The 20841-nt window shown below is 39.5% G+C and overlaps 3 protein-coding genes across 12 annotated transcripts in view; 1 reads left to right on the top strand and 2 right to left on the bottom strand.

The window, feature by feature from the left end:
- Positions 1-649: 649 nt before the first annotated feature.
- Positions 650-4228, bottom strand: rmnd1 (required for meiotic nuclear division 1 homolog). Its single transcript, XM_072365549.1, has 12 exons — positions 4049-4228; positions 3197-3642; positions 2991-3096; positions 2818-2893; positions 2538-2577; positions 2351-2451; positions 2158-2264; positions 2008-2072; positions 1824-1900; positions 1525-1645; positions 1319-1435; positions 650-1203 (listed from the first exon to the last, which is right to left on the bottom strand). The coding sequence occupies exons 2-12, from the start codon at positions 3614-3616 to the stop codon at positions 1171-1173; spliced, it is 1263 nt and encodes a 420-aa protein (XP_072221650.1). The 5' UTR covers positions 3617-3642; positions 4049-4228; the 3' UTR covers positions 650-1170.
- Positions 4229-4782: 554 nt separating this feature from the next.
- Positions 4783-8790, top strand: ccdc170 (coiled-coil domain containing 170). Its single transcript, XM_072365610.1, has 8 exons — positions 4783-4842; positions 5022-5195; positions 5396-5677; positions 6336-6536; positions 6634-6807; positions 6981-7223; positions 7498-7701; positions 8040-8790. Exons 1-8 carry the CDS (start codon positions 4816-4818, stop codon positions 8316-8318), a joined length of 1584 nt encoding a protein of 527 aa, XP_072221711.1. The 5' UTR covers positions 4783-4815; the 3' UTR covers positions 8319-8790.
- Positions 8527-20841, bottom strand: part of syne1b (spectrin repeat containing, nuclear envelope 1b) — an 80186-nt gene continuing 67871 nt past the window's right edge. For 6 of the 10 annotated variants that reach the window (XM_072365601.1, XM_072365609.1, XM_072365602.1 and 3 more), the window contains 17 exons: positions 20611-20773; positions 20034-20221; positions 19790-19940; positions 18212-18394; positions 17875-18012; positions 17296-17487; positions 16864-17191; positions 16240-16308; positions 15365-15492; positions 14944-15070; positions 14385-14596; positions 13459-13659; positions 13236-13364; positions 12814-13026; positions 12350-12442; positions 11432-11490; positions 8527-9563 (listed from right to left, as the gene is read on the bottom strand). In XM_072365601.1, the coding sequence (XP_072221702.1) occupies positions 9320-9563; positions 11432-11490; positions 12350-12442; positions 12814-13026; positions 13236-13364; positions 13459-13659; positions 14385-14596; positions 14944-15070; positions 15365-15492; positions 16240-16308; positions 16864-17191; positions 17296-17487; positions 17875-18012; positions 18212-18394; positions 19790-19940; positions 20034-20221; positions 20611-20773 (2818 nt within the window). In that variant the 3' untranslated portion in view covers positions 8527-9319. The remainder of the gene's footprint in view (positions 9564-11431; positions 11491-12349; positions 12443-12813; positions 13027-13235; positions 13365-13458; positions 13660-14384; positions 14597-14943; positions 15071-15364; positions 15493-16239; positions 16309-16863; positions 17192-17295; positions 17488-17874; positions 18013-18211; positions 18395-19789; positions 19941-20033; positions 20222-20610; positions 20774-20841) is intronic. The other 4 variants (XM_072365608.1, XM_072365603.1, XM_072365606.1 and 1 more) reach the window with 3 other exon arrangements.

The following is a 20841-nucleotide window of genomic DNA, read 5'->3' on the forward strand; positions in this document are numbered from 1 at the left end:
TTTTAGTATAGAATCTTGATTACAATCACCTGTTAGAAATATTATCATGTCTTTCTCTCTCTCTCTATATATATATACATATATATTTATTTTAACTTTAATACCAGCCTTTAATCGCCCCAATCCAAATTTTTTGGGTGTTACAGGCCTGAAACACAGGAATGTACATACATAAAACATGAAATATCTTGGGTTCATGCCATTAGCAAGTGTTAAGAGTTAAAGTAAATGTAAAAAAAAAAAAAAAAAAAAGAATCCCTGGGTTGTCTTTTAAATTGATCTATTTTTTTTTTGTTTTCCATGCTGTCCCAGCTTTATCTGATTTGGGGTTGGAAACAAATTTTCCTCGGGCAATTTCAAGAGTAAGAACGCAACAAAGTTGGCAACTAGTCTGAAGTTTGATTCACCCCCCCCCACACGTAACTCTGACTAATAAAGTTAAAATCTGCAGTGTCTTAATCATGGCTTTTTCTCCAGCTGCGTGTCCAGTAAGCTTAGAGGTATCAATGACAACACAAACCCAGCGATCCAACTGTGATGGGATGAAATGATTGACATGCTGTTGTGTTTATACTTTATCCTCTTTTATTCCAAATTTCAAATGAAAAAAAAAAACGCCCGAATTACCTGTATTCATATATCAGTGTTTTATGACTAAAATACTGTTTTATTTGATTAAATTAATACCTGCAAAATTCGAGTACCTCCTGCATTGTAATCTGGTTGATCACGTTCTGCTCTCAGATCAACAAATGGCTACTAAAATAAGGGCAAAACACTTGAAAATAAAGAGCTTTATTGCATTTTGTACAACACAGCACTCACAGTCGGCATTCTGGGCTAAATAAATCCGGACGCATTTACGCTCTTAGTTTATTCTGATGCAAGGAATCGGTCAGATGGCCGATGATAGTGTAAAAGTGAGAGTCTCTGATCCATAAATAATTCAGCAATCCATTTCTAAATACTTTCATAGTTGGTGAAATGACTGATTAACAAAAAGCAAAGATTTATTGTGCATTGTTGAAACATTTAGACTGCTAAACATGAAGAATAAGGTCCCCATCTCGATTTCAGTTCCTTCAGTGATTCAGTGTTGCATGACTACCACTCTAATGTGTACCAGCCTCCAGTTACCTTTAGAGATCTGTGTATTGTTACAGCAGAAGTTCAGAAGATCATTTTTGCAAGTTCAAACATAACCTAAAAGAGAAAGAAACAACAGATGTGATTTTTTTTTTTTTTTTTAAATAAGTGCACCCCAAGGTTTGACATGATAACTAAATATGAAGGTCTGACACTGTACGACCTCCCTCACCTCGATCGTAATGAGGATGACGATCATCCACTCCAACCTCAAGCTGTGCTTCTCGCTCAGGTGGCTCCTCATCAGGTCTGTGAGCTGCGTGCAGTGCTCCAGCTTCTCATTCACAACCTTAAAGACACACACACGATATTTAGCGTAAGAGGCTCGTGCCTCCTGCAAAACACCACTGTTGGCGTTTCCAGAGCAGCTTTACTTGCATTGACTCTGCGGTTGATGCTGAGGAACTGGCACGTCTTGTCATAGAGTTTTTCCAGGTTTTCGCGGTCCCAGTAGAAATCAGGTGTGAGGAGCAGGTCCGACCTCAAATTTATACAGTGTCTGTGAGAGAAGGAGGAAGACACAAGAGTTTAAAACACAGTTTGCCATTATCCTCCTCAAGCTGTTAAAAATAGTAAATCACGCGAGGAGAGTGGCATCAGTAATTGGAAAGCGTTGGCTTGCTGTTAAATCTTAAACAACAAAGACTGGACTGCCATTTAGAGCAAAGTGAATTTACCTTAACGTATAAAGCTCTCCTATCTTCTGCATCACTTCGGCAGAAGACAACTTCACTCTCTTGCCAGACTTCAGGGTCTGGGGAGAAAATGTTAGGATATTACCATGAATATTTTAGAATAATAACTGCACAAACAACCATCACATGTCATCAATTATTCAGATTAACTTGCTGCTTCTTGTACCTCTGGTATCGATTGTATTGACTCTACAAAGTTGTCTAATGCCACTTCCCATATTGCCAACTTCACTGGAAAAGAAAGCAAGAGTCAGACTAGAAAGCTGAGCAGCGAGTGCAAAATCTTAAGATTTACAGTTCAAGTGTAGGCTCATACCAGATAAGCAAAGTGCATTTGAAAATGCAAACTTCTCCAGAACAGCTTCATGCTGATCCACTTCACCCCTCAGGATGAAATTGCCACGCTCCAGCTTTGTATTTCCCCTTAAGAAGAGATTTAAATATTACGAAAAGGCGTGCAACGACGAGACGTACAAATCAATCGAAACAGAGGGTGCAGATCATCATACTCTCCAGCGGTGTAGTTGATCTCCTCGTTTTCCCAGTGAACTAATGCAACTTCATAAGGCTGGATCTCATGATGCTCCAATAACCTCAAGACCTTTTTCATCTGTAAACACGGGTAAGACAAGATACATTAGAGAACTTAGCAAGAGATTCAATTCATGAATATAAGACTTTTAATGCGATGCGTACCGTTTTCTCCTCAACATTCCAGAAAACCACTGATCCTTCCCTGAAATTTCAGATTGTGAATGTCAGAATAAAGTTTACACGACACAAGAAAAATACAAAGATATTAATAATATATAAAAATGTGTTTATATCTTTAAGCTTTATATATATATATTTTTTTCCTTTACGTACGTGACAAGAGCTCTGGTGAAGATATTGATATTACAAAATTGACACTTTTCTGTTAATTCTTAAAAAGTATTGCAGAGCATAGCATTGAAGCAGAGCACTTCATTTCTACCTGAAGAAGAATATTAGAGCATTGTCATCTGGTTTGGCAGCCATGTCTGTGCTAATCACCAGCACATTTGAGGCGTCTGAAATGAAAACATGGCAGTAACAAAAGGTGCTCCAAGCATCATGCATCACAGCTGAGCAACTGCGGAGTAATCTTAAGAGTGTTCTGCGTCATACCTCTTGGTAAATCTATTTCCTGGAAGCCCTGGTTTATCAAGTCGTGGCAGAGTGTTGGCAAATGATACTGATCTGCTGTTGCAAAGGCGATGCATTGCATCATATCCTACAGGCATAGACACACCTGAATCAATAACTCAACCAAAACTTTGCATGCAGCAACAGATGCAAAAGCCCACCAGTAATCTGACCACAAATTAAAGCACCTTGTCCTCATTCATTGAAGGCTGATTGGCTCGAGAAGGTTGTTTAGTGCGTGGTCCTTTGGGAGCCCTTTTTCCAGGCACCGTTGCTGGTTTTAAAGTTGATTTTAACACTGACTTTACAATGCTGGCTGAATAAAAACGTGCCGGTCCACATCTACAGTTAGACGATAGATCAGTGCAAGGACTTTTAAATCCACACATGGCTGGGAGAACATGCCTTGTTCGCATGTGTTGCTGATGAAGAGTGTTTACATGAGCAGTCCTAGTAAAGATCCACGGACCAGAGTGATTCCTGGGTTTAGATTGATATTTGTGGGGCTGGATATACTGGGACAAAGTGGTTGAAGCCAGAATGCAGGCTGATCTAATCTCTGCAGGCCGCTGAGCTCCCAATCTGGACCACAACTTCTGGAGAAGCATCTTCCATAGACAGTGGTACAGGTGAGCTACAACACAGGAGAGAACAGGCAGTATATCTTAAAAAGATATGAATAGATATGGTTGACGTGCAATCCTGTGATTTAATCCATCAAAAACAATAGAAATCTGCAAACCAATCAGTATCTATAAGAAAATTGATTAGCACTTCACGTGTGTCATTTTACACATATTAAATTCAAAGTAAATAGAGTCAAAATAGGAGCCAAAATTAGCAAGACTGACCTTGACAACGCTAAGTGGTAGTTTTCTTACTAGTACCTTTTTGTTCTTTTTAGGACTTATCCGTATTAAATAAACAGTGAAACTAACACAGGGTAAAACCACTACAGTTCTACGTCAGCTAATAACTTCTGAATACATGTGAACAGGAGACAGCTAGCTAGAAACAAAGTTAGCCGTCAGTTAGCTCACCGGTGGTGAAAAAGAGGTATATCAGAACAAGTCAACGTTACGTGATCAGAAACCCGCGGGCACGTTGAGCATCGTGCTTAAATAAACCATAAACTTCACAAAATCTACATGACAGATTGCATGTCAGACACAGGAGGCGTGTTTGATACACAGATAGGGTGTTTGCTAATAAAGTTTTTTGACACTCACTTCCTGTTTGATATGACGTAATCAAAACAGGAAGTGGTAGATTCACCTCCCCGATCTATGACTTGCAGGTCAAGCCGTGTGACTACGTCCCCGGTTCATTCACCCCATTGTTTCCACTAATGTCATATGTTCTAATTATATTTAAGTACAGTATTGTATGCAAGTGTATAAGTGTGTGTATGTTTAGAGAACGAATAGACAACTGATGATAAGAGTTATCCTGTAATTAGTGAAAAATGAAGGGGCTACCAGGCAGTTAAGGCTTTTGACCTTGAGAGAAAAAGATCTGAAAGTCTAAATCCAGGGCACAAAAATCTCTCGTCGTTAACCTTCACGTGTCGTGTCTTTTTTCTGTGATCTGTTGTTATTGTATATGCAATTTCCGTACCAGTTAAACACAATTGTTTCCGTACGTCCATTTTTTTAAATCTAATAAGCAAATTTTTTTCATTTTGTAAAATGACCGACACTTTTATCTACAGCGCCCCCTCTGGTTGAGCCTGGTAGAATCTGTGTTTAGTGTTGCCAGGTGATTTCTTACAACAGAAACAACTTCTGTATGTTCAACACTTCCAACTATGGAAGTTATGGAAAACTCTGATGAGGTATGCTTCTCAAACTATTTCTTTTTATTTTGGATGTCAATTGGTTCAATCAGTATGAGGCAAAAATAAAACTGTTCCCTCTGTTACATATTTTCTTGAATTCAAGTGAATATAAACGTTACAGAACAATCAAGATAAAGATCTTAATGAATTTATATCTTTCTTTTCTGAATCAATAGTTTAATGAAAAGCAGAGGTTGAAGATGAGGATTGCCGTTTTGGAGGAGAGTGGGAAGTCCTATGAGCTGGAGTGTAAAGCCAGCAGAGAGACGGTTCTGAGGCTGGCGGCAGAGCTGGACCAAGAGAGGAGAAAGACTGCCAACAGTGCTGCAGCACATGAATCACTCAGATTGGTACTTACACAACTTCTCTCTGTTTGTTGGCTTCTAGGTAATCAGATTCAGTTAAATTAAAAATATTAAAATGAGCTTATAAATAAAACATATACATGACAGCCCCTCGTTGTTCTGAAACAATGTAAGAACAACATCTGAAATGATTTCCACGACATGGTCTTCGGTTATTAGAAAACTGTGAGTGATGTCTCTTTCAGGAGTTGGATGGCCTGGCGTTGGGAAGGAGGAGTGTTGAGACGGAGAATCAGACCTTAGGCGAAAGACTTGAAGCCAGCAGGAGAGTGATAGAGGCAGCCAGACGAGAGTCCTCCTGTTTGGAGAAACAAGTGGAGGATCTACAGAGAAAGGCTCTGGCGTCTGAGGGGAAACTTCAGGTGTTCCTGGAAAAGCTGGCTGCCCTGCTACAAGGGAAGTGTGAGGGTGGCATCCTGCCCACGGAGAGAGACATTTTAAATGAACTGGATAACCTCTGCAATAAGGTGAGGAATCAGGGTGAAGGTTTCTGATACAGCTGTGAAATGTACACATTTCAGCAACATGAAGCTGTATAAATAACTTATTATGAGACCAAGTCATTTCATCTTTCACAAAAAGACATATTATCATAAATGTATTTCTCAAGCACAAATGTAGCTTGATTTTGATACCTCTAAATTGGGCAAATGAGGACTGCAATGTCACATAATTATGGTTCCAGAGAGAACACATCTGCTACTAAATATATAGTATTATATGTTCAACAATATGAAATATGTTACGAAAAAGAAATCATCTATGTAAAATGAACAATCCCTCAATTAATATGTAATTGTAAATGTTTCATTTACATGATTTTTTCCCTCTTTTTTTCCTGGTTTACTTATTAAAATAGCATTTGTTTCAATTTGAGTGTTTATCACATATTTAACACAATACCTGTAATGCAACTAATAGCTACTGTTATCAGTCAGATAAAGAGAAGTGGAGTACGAAGTGTAAGCAGCTTACAATGAAATAACTCAAGAAAAGCAGAATTGAAGAAAAATTACAACAAACTAGATCTTTACATTAACCGTTAGGTTCCTTTATATCAAAGATATCTGCTCGTTTTAAGTGAGTTATTTTGTAAATATCTTCTTTTTTGCTCTGTCTCTGCAGACCCTGTCAGCAATGGAGACGAGAACGCGCCGCGTCTCCGAGGAGCTGAAAGAGCAGACGGAGCTCCAGCACAGCACACTGCAGAGGGCTCAGCTTGCAGAGCAGCAAATCCAGGACCTGAGGGAGAGACTGCACAGCGTGGAGACTGAGCTGCTGACAGCAGACAAGCAAATTGATGGGCTGCGACACAATAAACAGCATGTGAGTAAAGTTATAGCTGCAGGTGCGAATCGGTGACAGTTTCAGGTTATGGTTAATCGCTTCATTTTTTACATCAGTGACCATTGTTTTTCTACAGTATGAGGAGCTCCTGGAGCAGCTGTCAGAGACGATGAAGGTTGAAAGTATCGCTGTTGATCTCGGCTTCGACATGAGGCTAAAACTCATCCTGTCGCGTGCAGAACAACTTATAAAACAAGAGGCAGCTGCTTTGATGGAGAGCAAAAGTCTGACGTACAGCTTACAGCGAAAGGTACATCCTCCACAACAAGTGCTGCCACTGGCATGAGGAGCATCATTTTTATCTTTGGGTCATTCGCAGGCTTGTACTGGTGTGCAGTGACAGTGATCATGAAGATGTCCTCTTTTATCTCAGTAATGCAATTTTTTTCCATCTATAACTCAAAATCTGCTCATTTCATAAAGGTAAAGTCACAAAAGGACCAACTAGAGAGCAAAGGACTTCACATCCAACTACTGAGGAGTAAGGTTTCACAGCTGGAGGAGGAGAAGCGGAGTCAATCAGCATTAGCTGTTGAACGAAACGATACACACGTGGAAGCTAAGAGGCTGCAGAAGAAGCTGGAGCGTCTCCAAGGAGAGCTGAGGGCCACCAAGCTGTCCAACACTGAGCTCAAGGCCCAGCTCTCCCACACTAATGAACTCAAGGTAGAGGGGAGAGGGGTTTGGATCCAAAAGCAGTCAAGAGGCATTTTTACCTCATAATACGGTATTTGGTGTATTTATGTTAATTTAAGTGTGACACATGGAAGAGAACACTGTCATTTTAAATCAGCTATGTTAAGCAACTTCTTCCAAATAGAAAACATGCACATAACCAAGTGTCAGAGTATCTGGGAGATAAGTCAACATCAATAGATTCACTGTTGTTTTACTACGCACAAACACCCATTTGGGTTTCTGCTGTGTCTAACATGCTAAGTTTAAAGTCATGGAGCAGAGTCAGACCATGCAGGAGCAGAAACAGAAGTTGGATCAGCTGGTGGATGGGAAGGCAAAGGTGGAGAAGAAGCTGAGCACAGTGAGCTCAGATCTGCAGAGCCAAGAGAAGGAGAAGAGAGAGGACCAAGAGCAACTCAACACACTCAGACAGCGCCTGGCTCAGCTGTCTGAGAGGCACAGGGAGGTGAGGCTACAACAGCACATTTCAAACGTGTTTGTTTGATACCAAACTGTATAGAAAAGCTTAAGAAAGTTTATTTTCAGTTTAACAAAAAAGCTTTCAACAAAAGGACCAACAACTGATCTAATCAATTTATTTGTTAGTCCTTTAGCTTAGTTTAGTTATTGAGTTTCACATCATCCACTGAGGACAGTAACAGGTTGCATTAGAAAGCTTTGGGAGGAAACAAGATGATTGTTGTGTGAAGACATTTTTCTTAAATTTGCTGTCATAAAATTTACAAACGCTGCGTTATGCAGCGATACTGAAGCTAATTGGTATTTTCTGTTTCATGTGTTCAGTTGGTGGATTTCCAAATGGTGGTTTCTCAGATGTTGGGCCTGGACTCCACAGCTTTGACTTTTTCAAATCTTGAAATCATCAAATCACTGGAGACCCATCTTCACAATCATTGTCGGCACCACCTTCATCATCATTTTAACACGCCCTGGCACTGCTCTACTCACCAGAGGAATCATCTGCCACAGATCCAGGACCCTCCTGACAGTCATTCCTGCTTGAGTGTTTCCACCTCCAGGTCTGCATGTCCCGGTGATGCAGTTCCCTTACATGAAACTTAAATCTATTCATTGTATTTTTGCTAAATCTCTCTTAAGGTGCTGAAGAAAATTGTCTTAAAAATTAACTTCTCAAAAGCACATGAGAAAACAGATTCTCTGGTATAAAATAGACAAAAAGCAGGTTTTTGTATTTGTTTTTTTTGTTTTTACATAAGAAGCAGAATATAACTCATAAGTGATTCAAAAACTAAAAATGAAAAGACAAATATCAAAATGGGGATTTGGCATTCATTGTTTCTCATAGTCGCATATACATACATTTCTCATATTCATTTTTTGCATTATATACACATGTTAAATAATTCTGGACTGTTATACATTTCATACTCAACTGACAGTCATACAAAATATACTATAGCTCTATATGTCATAATTTTCAATCTTAAAGACACCAGATGAGTTTTAAAAAATAAAACAGCAGAATGTATAAAGACCACGAATGACGATGTAATAGGTCGAACTCTTGGATTGTGTCTGAGATTAAAACACTTGACTTGGCTTACACGACTCACAGAAATCAATGTAAATAAAGTTAAATATGGATGTGAGTAAATGAAAGCATAGATTAAAACCACATGCCAAAATACGAGTAAAAAAATAATTGCAATGTAAATTGTATTAAATGTTTTTTTGTTTGTTGTATTAGCAGATAAACAGGCTATATTTCAGCATTTAACTTTGGTGCTTTCCATAGACAGTTCTTTTCAGAAAAATACAAGTTGTATACGTTTGTTCATCCAGCAATGTACACTCTGGGCTAAAACCACCATTTCTTCATTAAGGTAACACCAAAAATACTTATTAATTGACAGTTGATAGTGAGATGCTTGATCATATGTGCTACACATAAAGATATTAACTGTAGATGGCAGCTGTCTTTGTGCAGTACAAATGGATGAAGATTAGTTTTTGCTCCCAACATGTTATGATAATATCAACATGATTTCCATCCAAACTGCAGAGATGTCAAAATACTGACACTTAATGTTCTTAAAGCTCACCTACACGGGAGGTGGTCCATTAGTGTAGCTGAGCATTGGGTAAAAGGAATGAGCAAAGTTGTTGGACTGAACGCAGTAGTCCTCCTCAGACAGTGGCAGCAGGAAGGCAAGGACCACTAACAGGAGCAGAAGGAGCTGGAAAGGCAGGGCGACCCAGAGGACGCGCCACAGAAACGAGGACCTACGAACCGCTGCCGTCTCTGGATCAGAAGGGAAGGAAGCGGATCCAGCGTCGCTGCGAGACCTGCTCACACACACGCATTCACAACGAAGCACAGACACAGACTTTAGTTCATCACATTAGTAATTAAGACATACAATCCCTCTCTCATCTATCCAGCTACTCTCATAACAATATAATCAAATTCCAACACTAACATTAAATGAACCAGTCAGTTTTTCTTTGCTTCAAAAATAAACTCTGCAAAAAATAACTCACAAATTAAATTAGTCTAATCAAATGAACAAACTCCTAATTCTCCTAATTCAATATTCTTCTCTCCATATGTGTAATTGTTTAGGCGTTAGCTGCCCATTTTCAATCCAAATAAGATTTCAGTTCAGCAGCAGTTGAACTGTATGACAGCGCTTCAATGCAAGCTCAAAGCTGTGCTTGAAGACACTTCAAACACGGTGGAAAATGACATCAGGACAAGGTGTAATACTGTGATCCACATGCTGATAGAGACCGGGAGGATAAACACTAACAAAGACGATCACAAACCAGAATTCAAAGCAGACATATTGCAATGCAGCACCAGACAAATACATTTACAGTGTGCTTGCATTCCTTTGCAAAAGATGTTAGGTGCAATTATAAGCTGAATATTGAGATATCATTGTCTTATTGACAGATTCAAAAATTTACGTCACGTCGAAAAATGCAAAGCATGCCGAGGCAAGAAGAGCACAGCAAGTAGAAACAGCTGCTACGACAAGGTTATATAGCCACGCTTTGTAAAAGTAAGTGTTGAGGAAATATACAAATTCTCTTTGGGCATTAGAGGTAGATGACAATTTGTAATAAATGTGAGGACAGAGCCAAGAGACTCATTTAATACAAAACCAGCAGGTGATGGAGCCCCTTCCGGCTTTAAGCAGATATCAAACAATGATGCACAATTATTTCAACCATTGCTTTTAAAGTGGCACCTTTAAATATAAAGTGTCTTCTTATAAACTCAAAGGTTTGAGGATATGCTCAGCTAAAACGGTTTCTCAGCTTTTGATGTCCTACTTAGAACATTCTGTAAAAGATTAGCAAATTCATTCATTCTGTTTTTATTTACATTTCTAAAAATCATCACCTTTTCATCAGCGTTTGTTTGTTTTTTGTAAATAGGTTATCATACACTTACTTACACACTTGCAGGGCTTATCATAGTTTGCAGGCCTTCGTTTAGATAGCTGGACATGGTCCGTGAAGATGTTTTTTAAAGGACTGCGTGAACAAACTGATTTCAGATTTACATTCAAGTTGTTCTATGTTACCGAAATAGCCCCTTTTACTTCATCACAAATGGAAACCTGAGAGTCAAGGCTCACAGATGACAGACTTGTGGGGGTGAGGGAAGTGGATAGTCAGTGAGATAGCAGCAGCAGAGAAGAAAAATGTCACACACATGACAGAGTGATGCACGAGAGAGAAAGGGAAACTGCAGCCTTTGCATTGTTCATTGCAGACATCTACTGGCTTGGCAATCTGAGAGAAGAGGGAGTGCGTGTGTGTGCTCAGCAACAACGAGTCTTGTTAGATGTAGAAATATATTTGTGTTATACGCAAGAAAAGCTCTCTGGTTATTAAGCGCGATATTAAGCACCCAGGAACACTGACGGATAAGAGGCCTTGCACCATTCCTTCTGAAAGTCTTTTCAAGGACGCGTGGTCTGCCACTCACCTCAACACCTAGCCTACACAGAGCGTCTAGACTTACAGAAGATGATGGAATTCACTATCATGAGTTGCTAAACTGGCACAAGGATTAAAAAAAAATTTAAATTGAGAATATTCTATTTTTTTAAGATGTAATAAGAGAGCATGGGCCGGTCTCAGCGTATCATGGGCTGAGTTCCATTATCTTCTGGGTGTGCTAGAAACCAACAGAAAGGTACCTGTGATGTGGACTGCTCACAGACGGTCCAGGCTGTGACAGACTACATTTGCCCCGTTGCTGTTTGCAATGAACAGGGGAGGGGGGTAAAAGAAAGAAAGTATGTTTCAGTCCAGGCAAATCAATACAAAGCTACTGATGAAAACCCAAAATGAGAGAAGAGCTGACAAAAAATCATATGTGAAGGTGATAGATTTTGTAACCGGTAACAATAAGGAATCTGGCTTTTCAAAGAGCACGACTACTTTGAATTGCTTCAGCTCATGAGTGCTGCAGTGATTTCAGATAGGAAGCCACAAGTCAGGCAATGTGATGCATGGATCTGGTAACAGTAACATTTAGTAACAAACAATATAAGCAGTGACATGCTTATTTGGACTGATCATATGATAAGTTATGAGTTAAATACTGCTGTCAAATTTGTTCTGCAGACAATATGAAACAAATCTGATATCGTGTTTGATAAATCATATGAGCAACAGTGTATTTGTGAGTACAGCAGTTCCACTATAGCCAGTATTCCCCAGAACAACACTAGAAGGATTAAAAAAAAAAAGGGGTGGGAAGAAATTTGAGGAAAATCTCAGGTAGAGGAAATGTTTCAGTTCAAAATGCCAGACAAAAAAGGCAGAGTTGAAAAAAAAAGATTAGGGCAGGACACATTAAAAAACAATATAAAATAAAAAAAAAATCCCAGATGGATTAAATAAACTGGCAGGAGGAATAAAAGGCTGAAAAAATGTTCTGAATCCAGATGGGGTAAAGTGTATGGAAGGGTGTGGAGGTGTAGAAAGGTATGAGGAGAGATCTGACAGAGGGGATCTGTTCCATGGGGCTTTCGGTACTACGTGTGTCTCAGAGGGGTCACCAAGCTCCTGCTTCTCATAGGACTGCATGAAGAGGTACGGTTAAACATTACCGATCGTTGTCGACTTGGTGTACTCCTTCCTGACACAGGACTAACAGAACCAGATGTGTCCAGCTCATCGGCAGATGACCAGGAAGACAGATCCTGATGATGAAAAAATGAACAAATGCAAAGAGAGAAACAGAAAGTGAGAGACAGAGATGCATGAGATATCAGACGTCAGAAAGGAAAACAAGTTTGTATCCCAAATCTGACCTTCTGTTGAAAAAAAAATCTATTTAATTGAATTCATATTCATTTTAATGATGGGCTTTCAGTGAGGGCAATGCCAGGAAATAAAAATAAAGATTTTGATAGATTCTGTGGAAGTTCTTCTGTGGAAGTTATTTCCACAGAAACTCAAGTTACAATAATAAAAAATAAAAAAAACTTCTCAAACTAACTGTAGCCAGAATGAGGCAAAGCAGGGCCTTATAGGTTAACACAGACAGATACATGACAGAGTGAGACTCCACCTGTTGACTGCTTGTAATGTCCAGAATCTTTGCCAGCTCTCTGAGGTCTCGGGTTACTTCCTTTAGCAGCAGTTTGAGGCGGTTCCCGATTACATGAACTTTCTCCTTGGCCTCCAGGCAGTCGCTGCCCTGAGAGTTGACCAGCAACTGGAGGGACATGTCTTGAAGTGAGGCGACTTTAAGCTGAGAGTCCAGTAGCTCCCGGCGAATTTGCTGTAGAAAATAAAAATTTAGGACATACATTCAAAAACAAGAGAGGAACCAGACCAATTTATCCTCTTGTTAAGATTTCACCTGAAATGTTTGGAATTTTGAATTACACAAGCATCCATTGTTAGCTAAATGTAACTATGACAGAAATTAAACTGAATTATCTTCTATTATGATGTTATAATGTCCAAAAAAATATACTGGTTAGATACCGTGAGTGTCTTATGATGCTCATGGAGTGTGTCGCTGTCCTGGATCGGGTCGATGGGAACCACCTCGTTCCTCCGGCGATCAATATTTTCCAACCAAAGCAGCAGGCCATGGCTCATCTCATGAAAATCCTTTAGTACAGGAATGTAAACACTCAGTTACTGCTTATGCATCAGCAAAATCCTAAACCAGGGATCTAGTCTTATGATAATGAGTAGCACTCACTTGACATTGCATGAGAGCCTCCTGTAATGATGACCGCCACTCTTCCAATAAGCTGCCTATTTTGTCCCAGTGATTGTTCATGTCCTTCAGTTTGACTTGTAGCTCTCGGGACTCCTCTGTGTCTGACTGCAGAAACTCTGCACTGCACAGGTTGATGGAAAGCACGATAGCCTTGCGCTTGTCATAAGCCTTTTGCAGCTCCTGTAGACATGACAAGACAAGCATATGCATTTTACAGTTTTGAAAAGCAGGAGTCTACAAGAACTCAGAAAATTATCGAACGCAGACAAAAAAATGTAAGTAGCTATGCTGACCTTTTGATCAAATTGGGATCAAACAGATAGCATACTGATTGATACATGAGTTTAAAAACCTTTGGAAATTAGCTCTAAAGCTTTATAAATGGTTTGGTAATCAAATGAATGAATGAATTAATGTATGCATTATTACTAAAGTCTTGCATAATAATGCATTATTTCTAAAATCGTAAAACATTTGATGTTTATATATGTGTTTTGTCATTATAATGGCAGCTAGTTATAACTAAAGAGAAATAATCTAAAGAACAAAACAGTAATGATATGATGGCTTCACAGCTATATATAAAACAATCAGCATAGCTACATGCAGAGCTACAGTTACAGCTCGACTCGGTCATTTAACTCGACCGCCGTCACCTCACACCGTGGACTGTGGGAGAAAATGTTTTTACAAAGATGCAAAACGATGGAACATTGGAGCATGTACAGGGTGGCCAGGCCCATCTGAGTCTAGTTCAGTGTCAACACAAAAGAGTGATTTAAAGCCAAACAGCATGATCTGGGTGTGCAAGCCTCGTTTTGAGAAGAGATTTTAACTGTCAGACTAACATTTTTACATAGAGTCATCATGTAAAAAAATCATCATGTAAACATGTTCCATATTACCTTGAGCTTTTTGATGCGAAGCCCAATCGTTTGGATGTCCGTGCTGACGTCCAGTCTCTGCTGCTGCTCCAGCTCTTCTGCGGTCTCTCCCAGCCAAGTCCAAATATTGCTCAGGTCAGAGTTCAGCTGTTGCCACTGCTGCTGGTTCTGCTTTGTACGCATCTCTTTACTGAGATCCTGAGCCTGCAGGAGCTCCCAGCGCTCAATCACTCCTACATTATAGGGTGGAAAAGATAAAAGATGAAAAAGGGTAAAATAAAATAAAATTAAACAATTACCAAAGCTGTGTCTCACAAGATAATATCCTGTTTTCATAATCATTACAGAGTTCATTATACACTCCATGTGTCACATAGGTGCCTTAAAGAGATGGGAACCAAAATAGCACCTCAGGCAGAAGGATATCAAAGCTCCAGCAGAGTGGAGAATGAGAAAAAATACAGTGTTTTCACTACTGAAGCATCTAACCTTTTCCCCAGAACAAAACTATGAAGTTAACTCTAACATGTAGTGATGTAGCATATATACCTGCAGAAAAAGGTTTTAGTGTGGTTATTACCTGATGTCTGGGACTCTGAGCTACTGGGATCCGCCAGTCCAGATACTGTATCCTCTTCCTCTTTCAGCTCAGAGCCCATCCTCTTCATCGTGTCAATGCTGCCACGGCACTCACCCATCAATCGCATCTAAAGAATGAGAGCTTGTTGGGTTTCTACAAGTTGAATGAATAGATTATAGCATAAAACGCATTTACTAACCTTATGACATTTTTTTAAAAACTGAATGATCAACATTGACAAAAGATAAAAGTTACACAGATGATAGTCTGATAAAAATGACAATATAGAAAAATAAAGAATATATAGTCTAATTACAATGCGTATACAATGCGCGCTATGTATTAGTTTGTATATAAGAATGAATTCTGGCTAAAGTGTTTGAAACTACTGTATTCATTTAGCTGTAAGAGTATGACATACATAGCCCAGATATGATGCATCCAGGTCTGTGCTCGTGGGAGTGCGGCTGCGACTGCTGTCGGTTTGTTGCAGGTGGAAACGGCTGACATCGAGAGGATGGCTATGCGAATCAGCTGAGGTAACCTCCCCTGTTGATACAACATTAACTGATCATCTTTGGAAAATAAAAATAAAACTCAATCAGATTGGTTGTTTGAAATATGATTAAAAACCCAAGAGAAGTTAGAAAGTGCTCTGTTTGGACAGAAAAACACAAAATGTGGAGAGCAAAAAGTGGGTAGACAGGAGTGCAGATTGGTTTCTAAACCACTTGTAAGTCATGGGGTCTGTTGCTGTTTGAGAAGTCATAGAGTGCCCCGTCAGGCTTGCATCAAACTACATCCTTTATTCAAGATGAATGAGAATTGAAAAGTCTTTTTCGTTGTCTCTGTGTAAACTGAGATGATCAACACCACAAACAAATCTGCAATCCCTAAATAAGTATCTAAAGTATAGACTTGCTCGCTGAGACAAGAAACATGCTTTTCTGAAACAAAAATACACATCAAAATAATCCAAACAGGTTAGCTACACAGCACGCTGCCAGTCAAATAAAAGAAAGCCAGTTAGAAAGAAGGTTAGGCTGAATTCCATTTCTATTCTTCTGAATCAAAACCCAGAGAAGAAACACAGAAGCAAGAGAAAAATGGAATTGACCCTATCCCCCAAGTGTTAGGAAGTGTTGCTATTGGTTACAGTCACTCCAAAGTGCACATAGGCAACGAAATCAAAACAAATCAACCAAGCCAGAGAGAAGGCTACAGTGTGGTAAAACTGGAGTGAAGCTGTTATTTTTGGCCCCAAACATGTGACATGCTGGGGTCGCTGTTGCCTACCAGTGGAGGATCTCAGTGTTTGTTCTGTTAGTTTAACATAGGCCTCAGGGCTCTCTGGAATCATTACATCTGGAAGAAACATTGTACAGTACATACATTCAGAGGTGGGCTTATCACTAAATGATGAGATTAACCTGGAATTAATTTACTGTCGGATGGAGCTTGCACATCAAGCACAGTTGTAATCGGTAAAAGGAAAACACTTCATAGGTCTGAATCTTGCAGTCCTTAGGGCAGCTCCTGTGCATTGTTTTCTACTATGATACAGCTGTAATTGTTTCTCATTTCAGTAAAATTTTGCACCATTTTCCTTCTTTCTTTCTCATCTTAATTAAGCCCCTATTGGGAACCTTTCATTTCATTTTTGGTTTCTCAAAAGGTCAGAAGCCAAAATCAGTTACTGGACATTTTGTAAGCATTATCCTCATCTACTTTTGATGAAGTAATACAGTATAACACAGGAAACTGAGATTAGGTTAAAATATTGTTCCCTTACGTAACAGTAAAGATCACAGGCAACTTAATAAAACCACAAATGTTTTTGCCTTTGTTGTAATTAATATTTTAAAAGTGTGATAAAATCTTGATCTTTAAACAGAAAAATGCACATGTCTGGAATCTTACCTGACAAGCCTGAGGTAGGACGCTGGAGGAAGTCTGACTCCTCACTCTGCTGCTCTCTGAGAGCCCTGCTGGCGCTCTCAAGGCCGCGGCTCAGGTCATAGTCATGGTCCCACTCCAGTGGAATGGAGTCCACACTTGCAGGCGTGTCCCTGCCAGATCGCTCTGTCCGAAGCTGTGCTGCCAGGGAAGCTGAGCGACCAGAAGAGGGCAGAGGTGACAGAAAGCCATCTCCCAAACGATCTGTCCACGGCAGGCTGGACAAATCTCCAGGTTCGTCCAGCTCAAGCTCACGATCCGAGAATGACACTTCAGTATCATCGTCTGCAAGCTAAAGAATATTAGAGAAGAGAAGATTTACACCTAAGAAACAACAGAAAATGTATTTAAGGTGGAAAAATAAATATTTTAGATGGTCTTAATCAGCGGTCTCACCGGAAGGCGAATGAGTTTTTTGTAGTAGCGCTCGACTCGGCCAAACACTTCCTGACAGTAACGTTGCAGCTCTTCCAACTCTTCCTCTATAACAGTAGCATCCAAAGGCTCGCACTTCTCTATTAGCGCCTCACCCTGGTGGAAGATGTGCTCGATCTTGGCAGTTGTCAGAGAAATTTCCTGCTGGAATGACTGTGGGATTACAGGAAAACAAGTTTTTCATGATAAGCAGAAAGTTCTCTCAGTCTCAAATTTAGAAATGTACATTTTCCAGATGTTAATTTATAGATCTGATTTGACAAACTTAGGTCTCAGGATGACTTGAATGATGGGTATCCTGCTATATTAAACATGCAATGACTGCTGCTGCTCTGAACAAAGGCAACTATCGAAATACATGGTATTTTTTGACACAGTCAGTTTGGAAACTGAACAAAAGTCCACGCCTACTCTGTCTGCTGGAGATATAAAGACATAAATCTGTTTGTTCAAGCATGCAAGACAAACCCCTACATTCTAAAAAGGCTAAATGGCATGTTGTAGTGGCTATATGGGTGTGAAATATTGTGACAAACTTACTCTGAGTTGCTTGATCTTGGCTTGAATGTCACACTCAGAGAAGTGCTCGATGTTGGTAAGCTGAAGGTCCATCTCTGTCAGCCAAACCAAAATACCATCTCTGGCTGTTTCAAACTCCTCTCTCTGACTGATAAAGTGCTGCATATTTGAAATAAAGATGGAATTATTAGACTGCTCGAGTGAGTGAAATATTGTAGATCACATATCTAACATGAAAAGTGAAACAGAAAAATTGCACGTTAAAACTGGAAATATAAAGGGAATTTTAAAAAGTGCTTAAAAAATAGTAAAGAATAAGTATATTATGAGTTTAAAAGCATTAATAGGTATATTTTGCCTTAAGTCTGCGAAGAATGGATGCCACCCTTTTCTGCAGGTTATCCCATCGTTGATTGGCATTGTGGGCCATATCCCTCAGATGGCAGGAAGAGTCTGTGCGGTTTTCTCTGGCCAGGCGACGGTATTGCTTGTTGATTAACTCCAGCTGAGTCAGGCTTTCGTGAACTTGTCTCTGGAAGGCCTACAGAAACATATCCATAAATGTTTATTAAAGAAGAGTATTTGATATGTTTTACATGTCATTTACTTTGTTTGTATCTGTGATGAATACATTTTCAATGATCAACACGGTTCTGACGAGTCAGAAAATTATTAAGTTATTAAATTATTAAGTTATTCCGTATCTCCTTGAAAGTCTAAATAAAGCTGCAATTACAAAAAAAGTTATGATAAAAAGTGAATAAAAACAGAGTGAACTGATTTGCAAATCTCATAAACCAATATTTCACTCACAACATAACAAAGAAACACATCAAATATTCATTTCATGGCCTGCCAAATGTTTAACAGCATGCAGGACAGTCCAGGACTTGGAGTCTTCTTCAACCAAGATGCAGTTTGTGGTTTAGCAAACTTGCTGAAATATGCAAGACCTTCCCTGAAAAAGACATTGTCAGGATGGGAGCATATGCTGCTCTAAAACCTGTATATACCCTTCAGCATTGATGGTGCCTTTCCAGATATGCAAGGCCCCTGTCCCATAGGCCCTAATTTACCGCCCATAACATCAGAAGTGCTGGGATTTGGGCTCAGCACTGATGACAAGCTGGATGGTCCCTCGCCTCTTTAGTTGGGAGGAAATTCATTTAAAAATTAATAAAAAAATTTCATTAATCTGACCACAGAACAGTGATCCACTTTGCCTCAGTCCAGTTTAAATAAACTTTGGTCAAGAGAAGACAGTGAGATTTTTGGATCATGTTTACATATAGCTTCTTCTTTGCATGATAGAGCTTTAACCTGCAGTAGTGGATGACACAGTGACCTGTGTAAGCAGACAGTGTTTTCTGGAAGTGTTCCTGAGTCTGTTTTTAATGCAGTGCTGCCTGAGGGGCCTGATACAGTGCTGACATTCAGCTGTGTTCCTTGTGCACAGTGATGTGTCCAGATTCGCTGAAGCTTATAACGATGTTACGTGCTGTAGATGATGGAATATTCTGAAATTGCTCCACAATTTGTAAACAATCTGCTGAACCTCTGCCTGTCATTACGTTTGAGATTCTACTTCTCTGAGGTACTCCTTTCATACCCAATTATGTTACTGACCCTTTGCCCATTTAACCAAATTTGCTGCAACATGTTCTTTCAGCTGTTTCGCACTTACTTTTCAAGCCATCTGTTGCCCAAATCCCAACCTTTTTGAGATGTGTTGCTGGAATCTAATTCAAGATGAGCTAATGTGCTTCATGAAAAAACAAAAAATATCTCACTTTCAGCATGTGATATGCTATTCTGTGAATAAAAATACTGGTTAATGAGAATTGTAAATCACTGTATTCTGTTCTTAGTTACATTTTAAACAGCAAACCGACCTTTTTGCATTTAGGGTTATAGTTTACTCAGTAAACTGTAATACCTCAAATTTCTTTAATTCCTCCTTGGCTACTGTGTACAAGACATCAGAGGAGTTGGGCAGAGCAGCAGTCATCTCTGAAGTGGCCATCCACTCCTCAAAATGTGCAAAGTCATCGAGAAATTTCTGCCATAAACGCCACGTCTCTTCAATTCTGAAAAGAGGAATTATTACAGAAATGTCATATTTTTGTAAAATAACAAAAGCATTTTGCTTGTTTTGTATCCAGACTTCATACTCTTCTTACTTTAGTCTCCTCTCCATAGACAAGGCACAGATGCTCCTCCAGCGGCGATCAAGACTACGAGTTGCCTGCTGTATGGAGTCACACTCCGCATCAGTGGCGCAGGCGTCACAGTCATGCAGTAGCACCTCGCATAAATTCAGCACAGAAGCCACTCCTGTGCTGTGCTTCTCTATATCACGCTGGAGCTCCTGACCAGAGAGAAAATAGTATGAACAACAATGAATAACAGTAATGAAAAAAGGGAGAGAGAAACTAGACAAAAACTGAGCTAAAGAGCACAAATGTAAAATACATAAAGTTACCATTGAAGTCTTTAGAAATTTTATTTTAAAAAGATTATGAGGGGCCTGCTGCACCTCTGCTTTGTGAGGATCTGCATGTAAACTTTTCATTAACTACGGTTTAGCTGCTTCATAACAGCTGAAGGAAATTTAAAACTAGTAGGATTGGTATCTTCGTATCAACAGAAGAAAGTAAATATAAGGCTGCAAGCTCACATTGAATTGCTGCAGTGATCTAATAAAATCCATAATAAAATATATGACATATATAAGCACTGTACAGTAAATCATGTCACCTGCTGAAGATCAAGCTTCCTCTGAATCTCCTGGAAGTCACAGGAGTCATAAGCAATGGGTTTGGACAGTTCAGCTTCAATGTGGGCGAGCCAGGTGCGCAGACTACTCATATTTTTATCCAGCTGCTGCACTGCTACCAGAGTCTCTCTCAACTTCTTGACCCTGTTAACATAATTTGTCAGTAAAATTACACACAAAACACTCCAGCAGGGGATTAAAAACAAAGCTAC

The sequence above is a fragment of the Leuresthes tenuis genome, unplaced genomic scaffold (assembly GCF_036924035.1).
Source record: "Leuresthes tenuis unplaced genomic scaffold, fLeuTen1.0.hap1 SCAF_15, whole genome shotgun sequence".
Taxonomy (NCBI): domain Eukaryota; kingdom Metazoa; phylum Chordata; class Actinopteri; order Atheriniformes; family Atherinopsidae; genus Leuresthes; species Leuresthes tenuis.

Coding starts and splice junctions, on each gene's coding strand:
- rmnd1 (XM_072365549.1), bottom strand. CDS start 3,616: ATGCTTCTCCAGAAGTTGTGGTCCAGATTGGGAGCTCAGCGGCCTGCA. Junction 2,073..2,157: donor AAATGCACTTTGCTTATCTG/GTATGAGCCTAC, acceptor TTTCTTTTCCAG/TGAAGTTGGCAATATGGGAA. Junction 1,436..1,524: donor GCATCAACCGCAGAGTCAAT/GCAAGTAAAGCT, acceptor TGTGTCTTTAAG/GTTGTGAATGAGAAGCTGGA.
- ccdc170 (XM_072365610.1), top strand. CDS start 4,816: ATGGAAGTTATGGAAAACTCTGATGAG. Junction 4,843..5,021: donor TTATGGAAAACTCTGATGAG/GTATGCTTCTCA, acceptor CTGAATCAATAG/TTTAATGAAAAGCAGAGGTT. Junction 7,702..8,039: donor TGTCTGAGAGGCACAGGGAG/GTGAGGCTACAA, acceptor TCATGTGTTCAG/TTGGTGGATTTCCAAATGGT.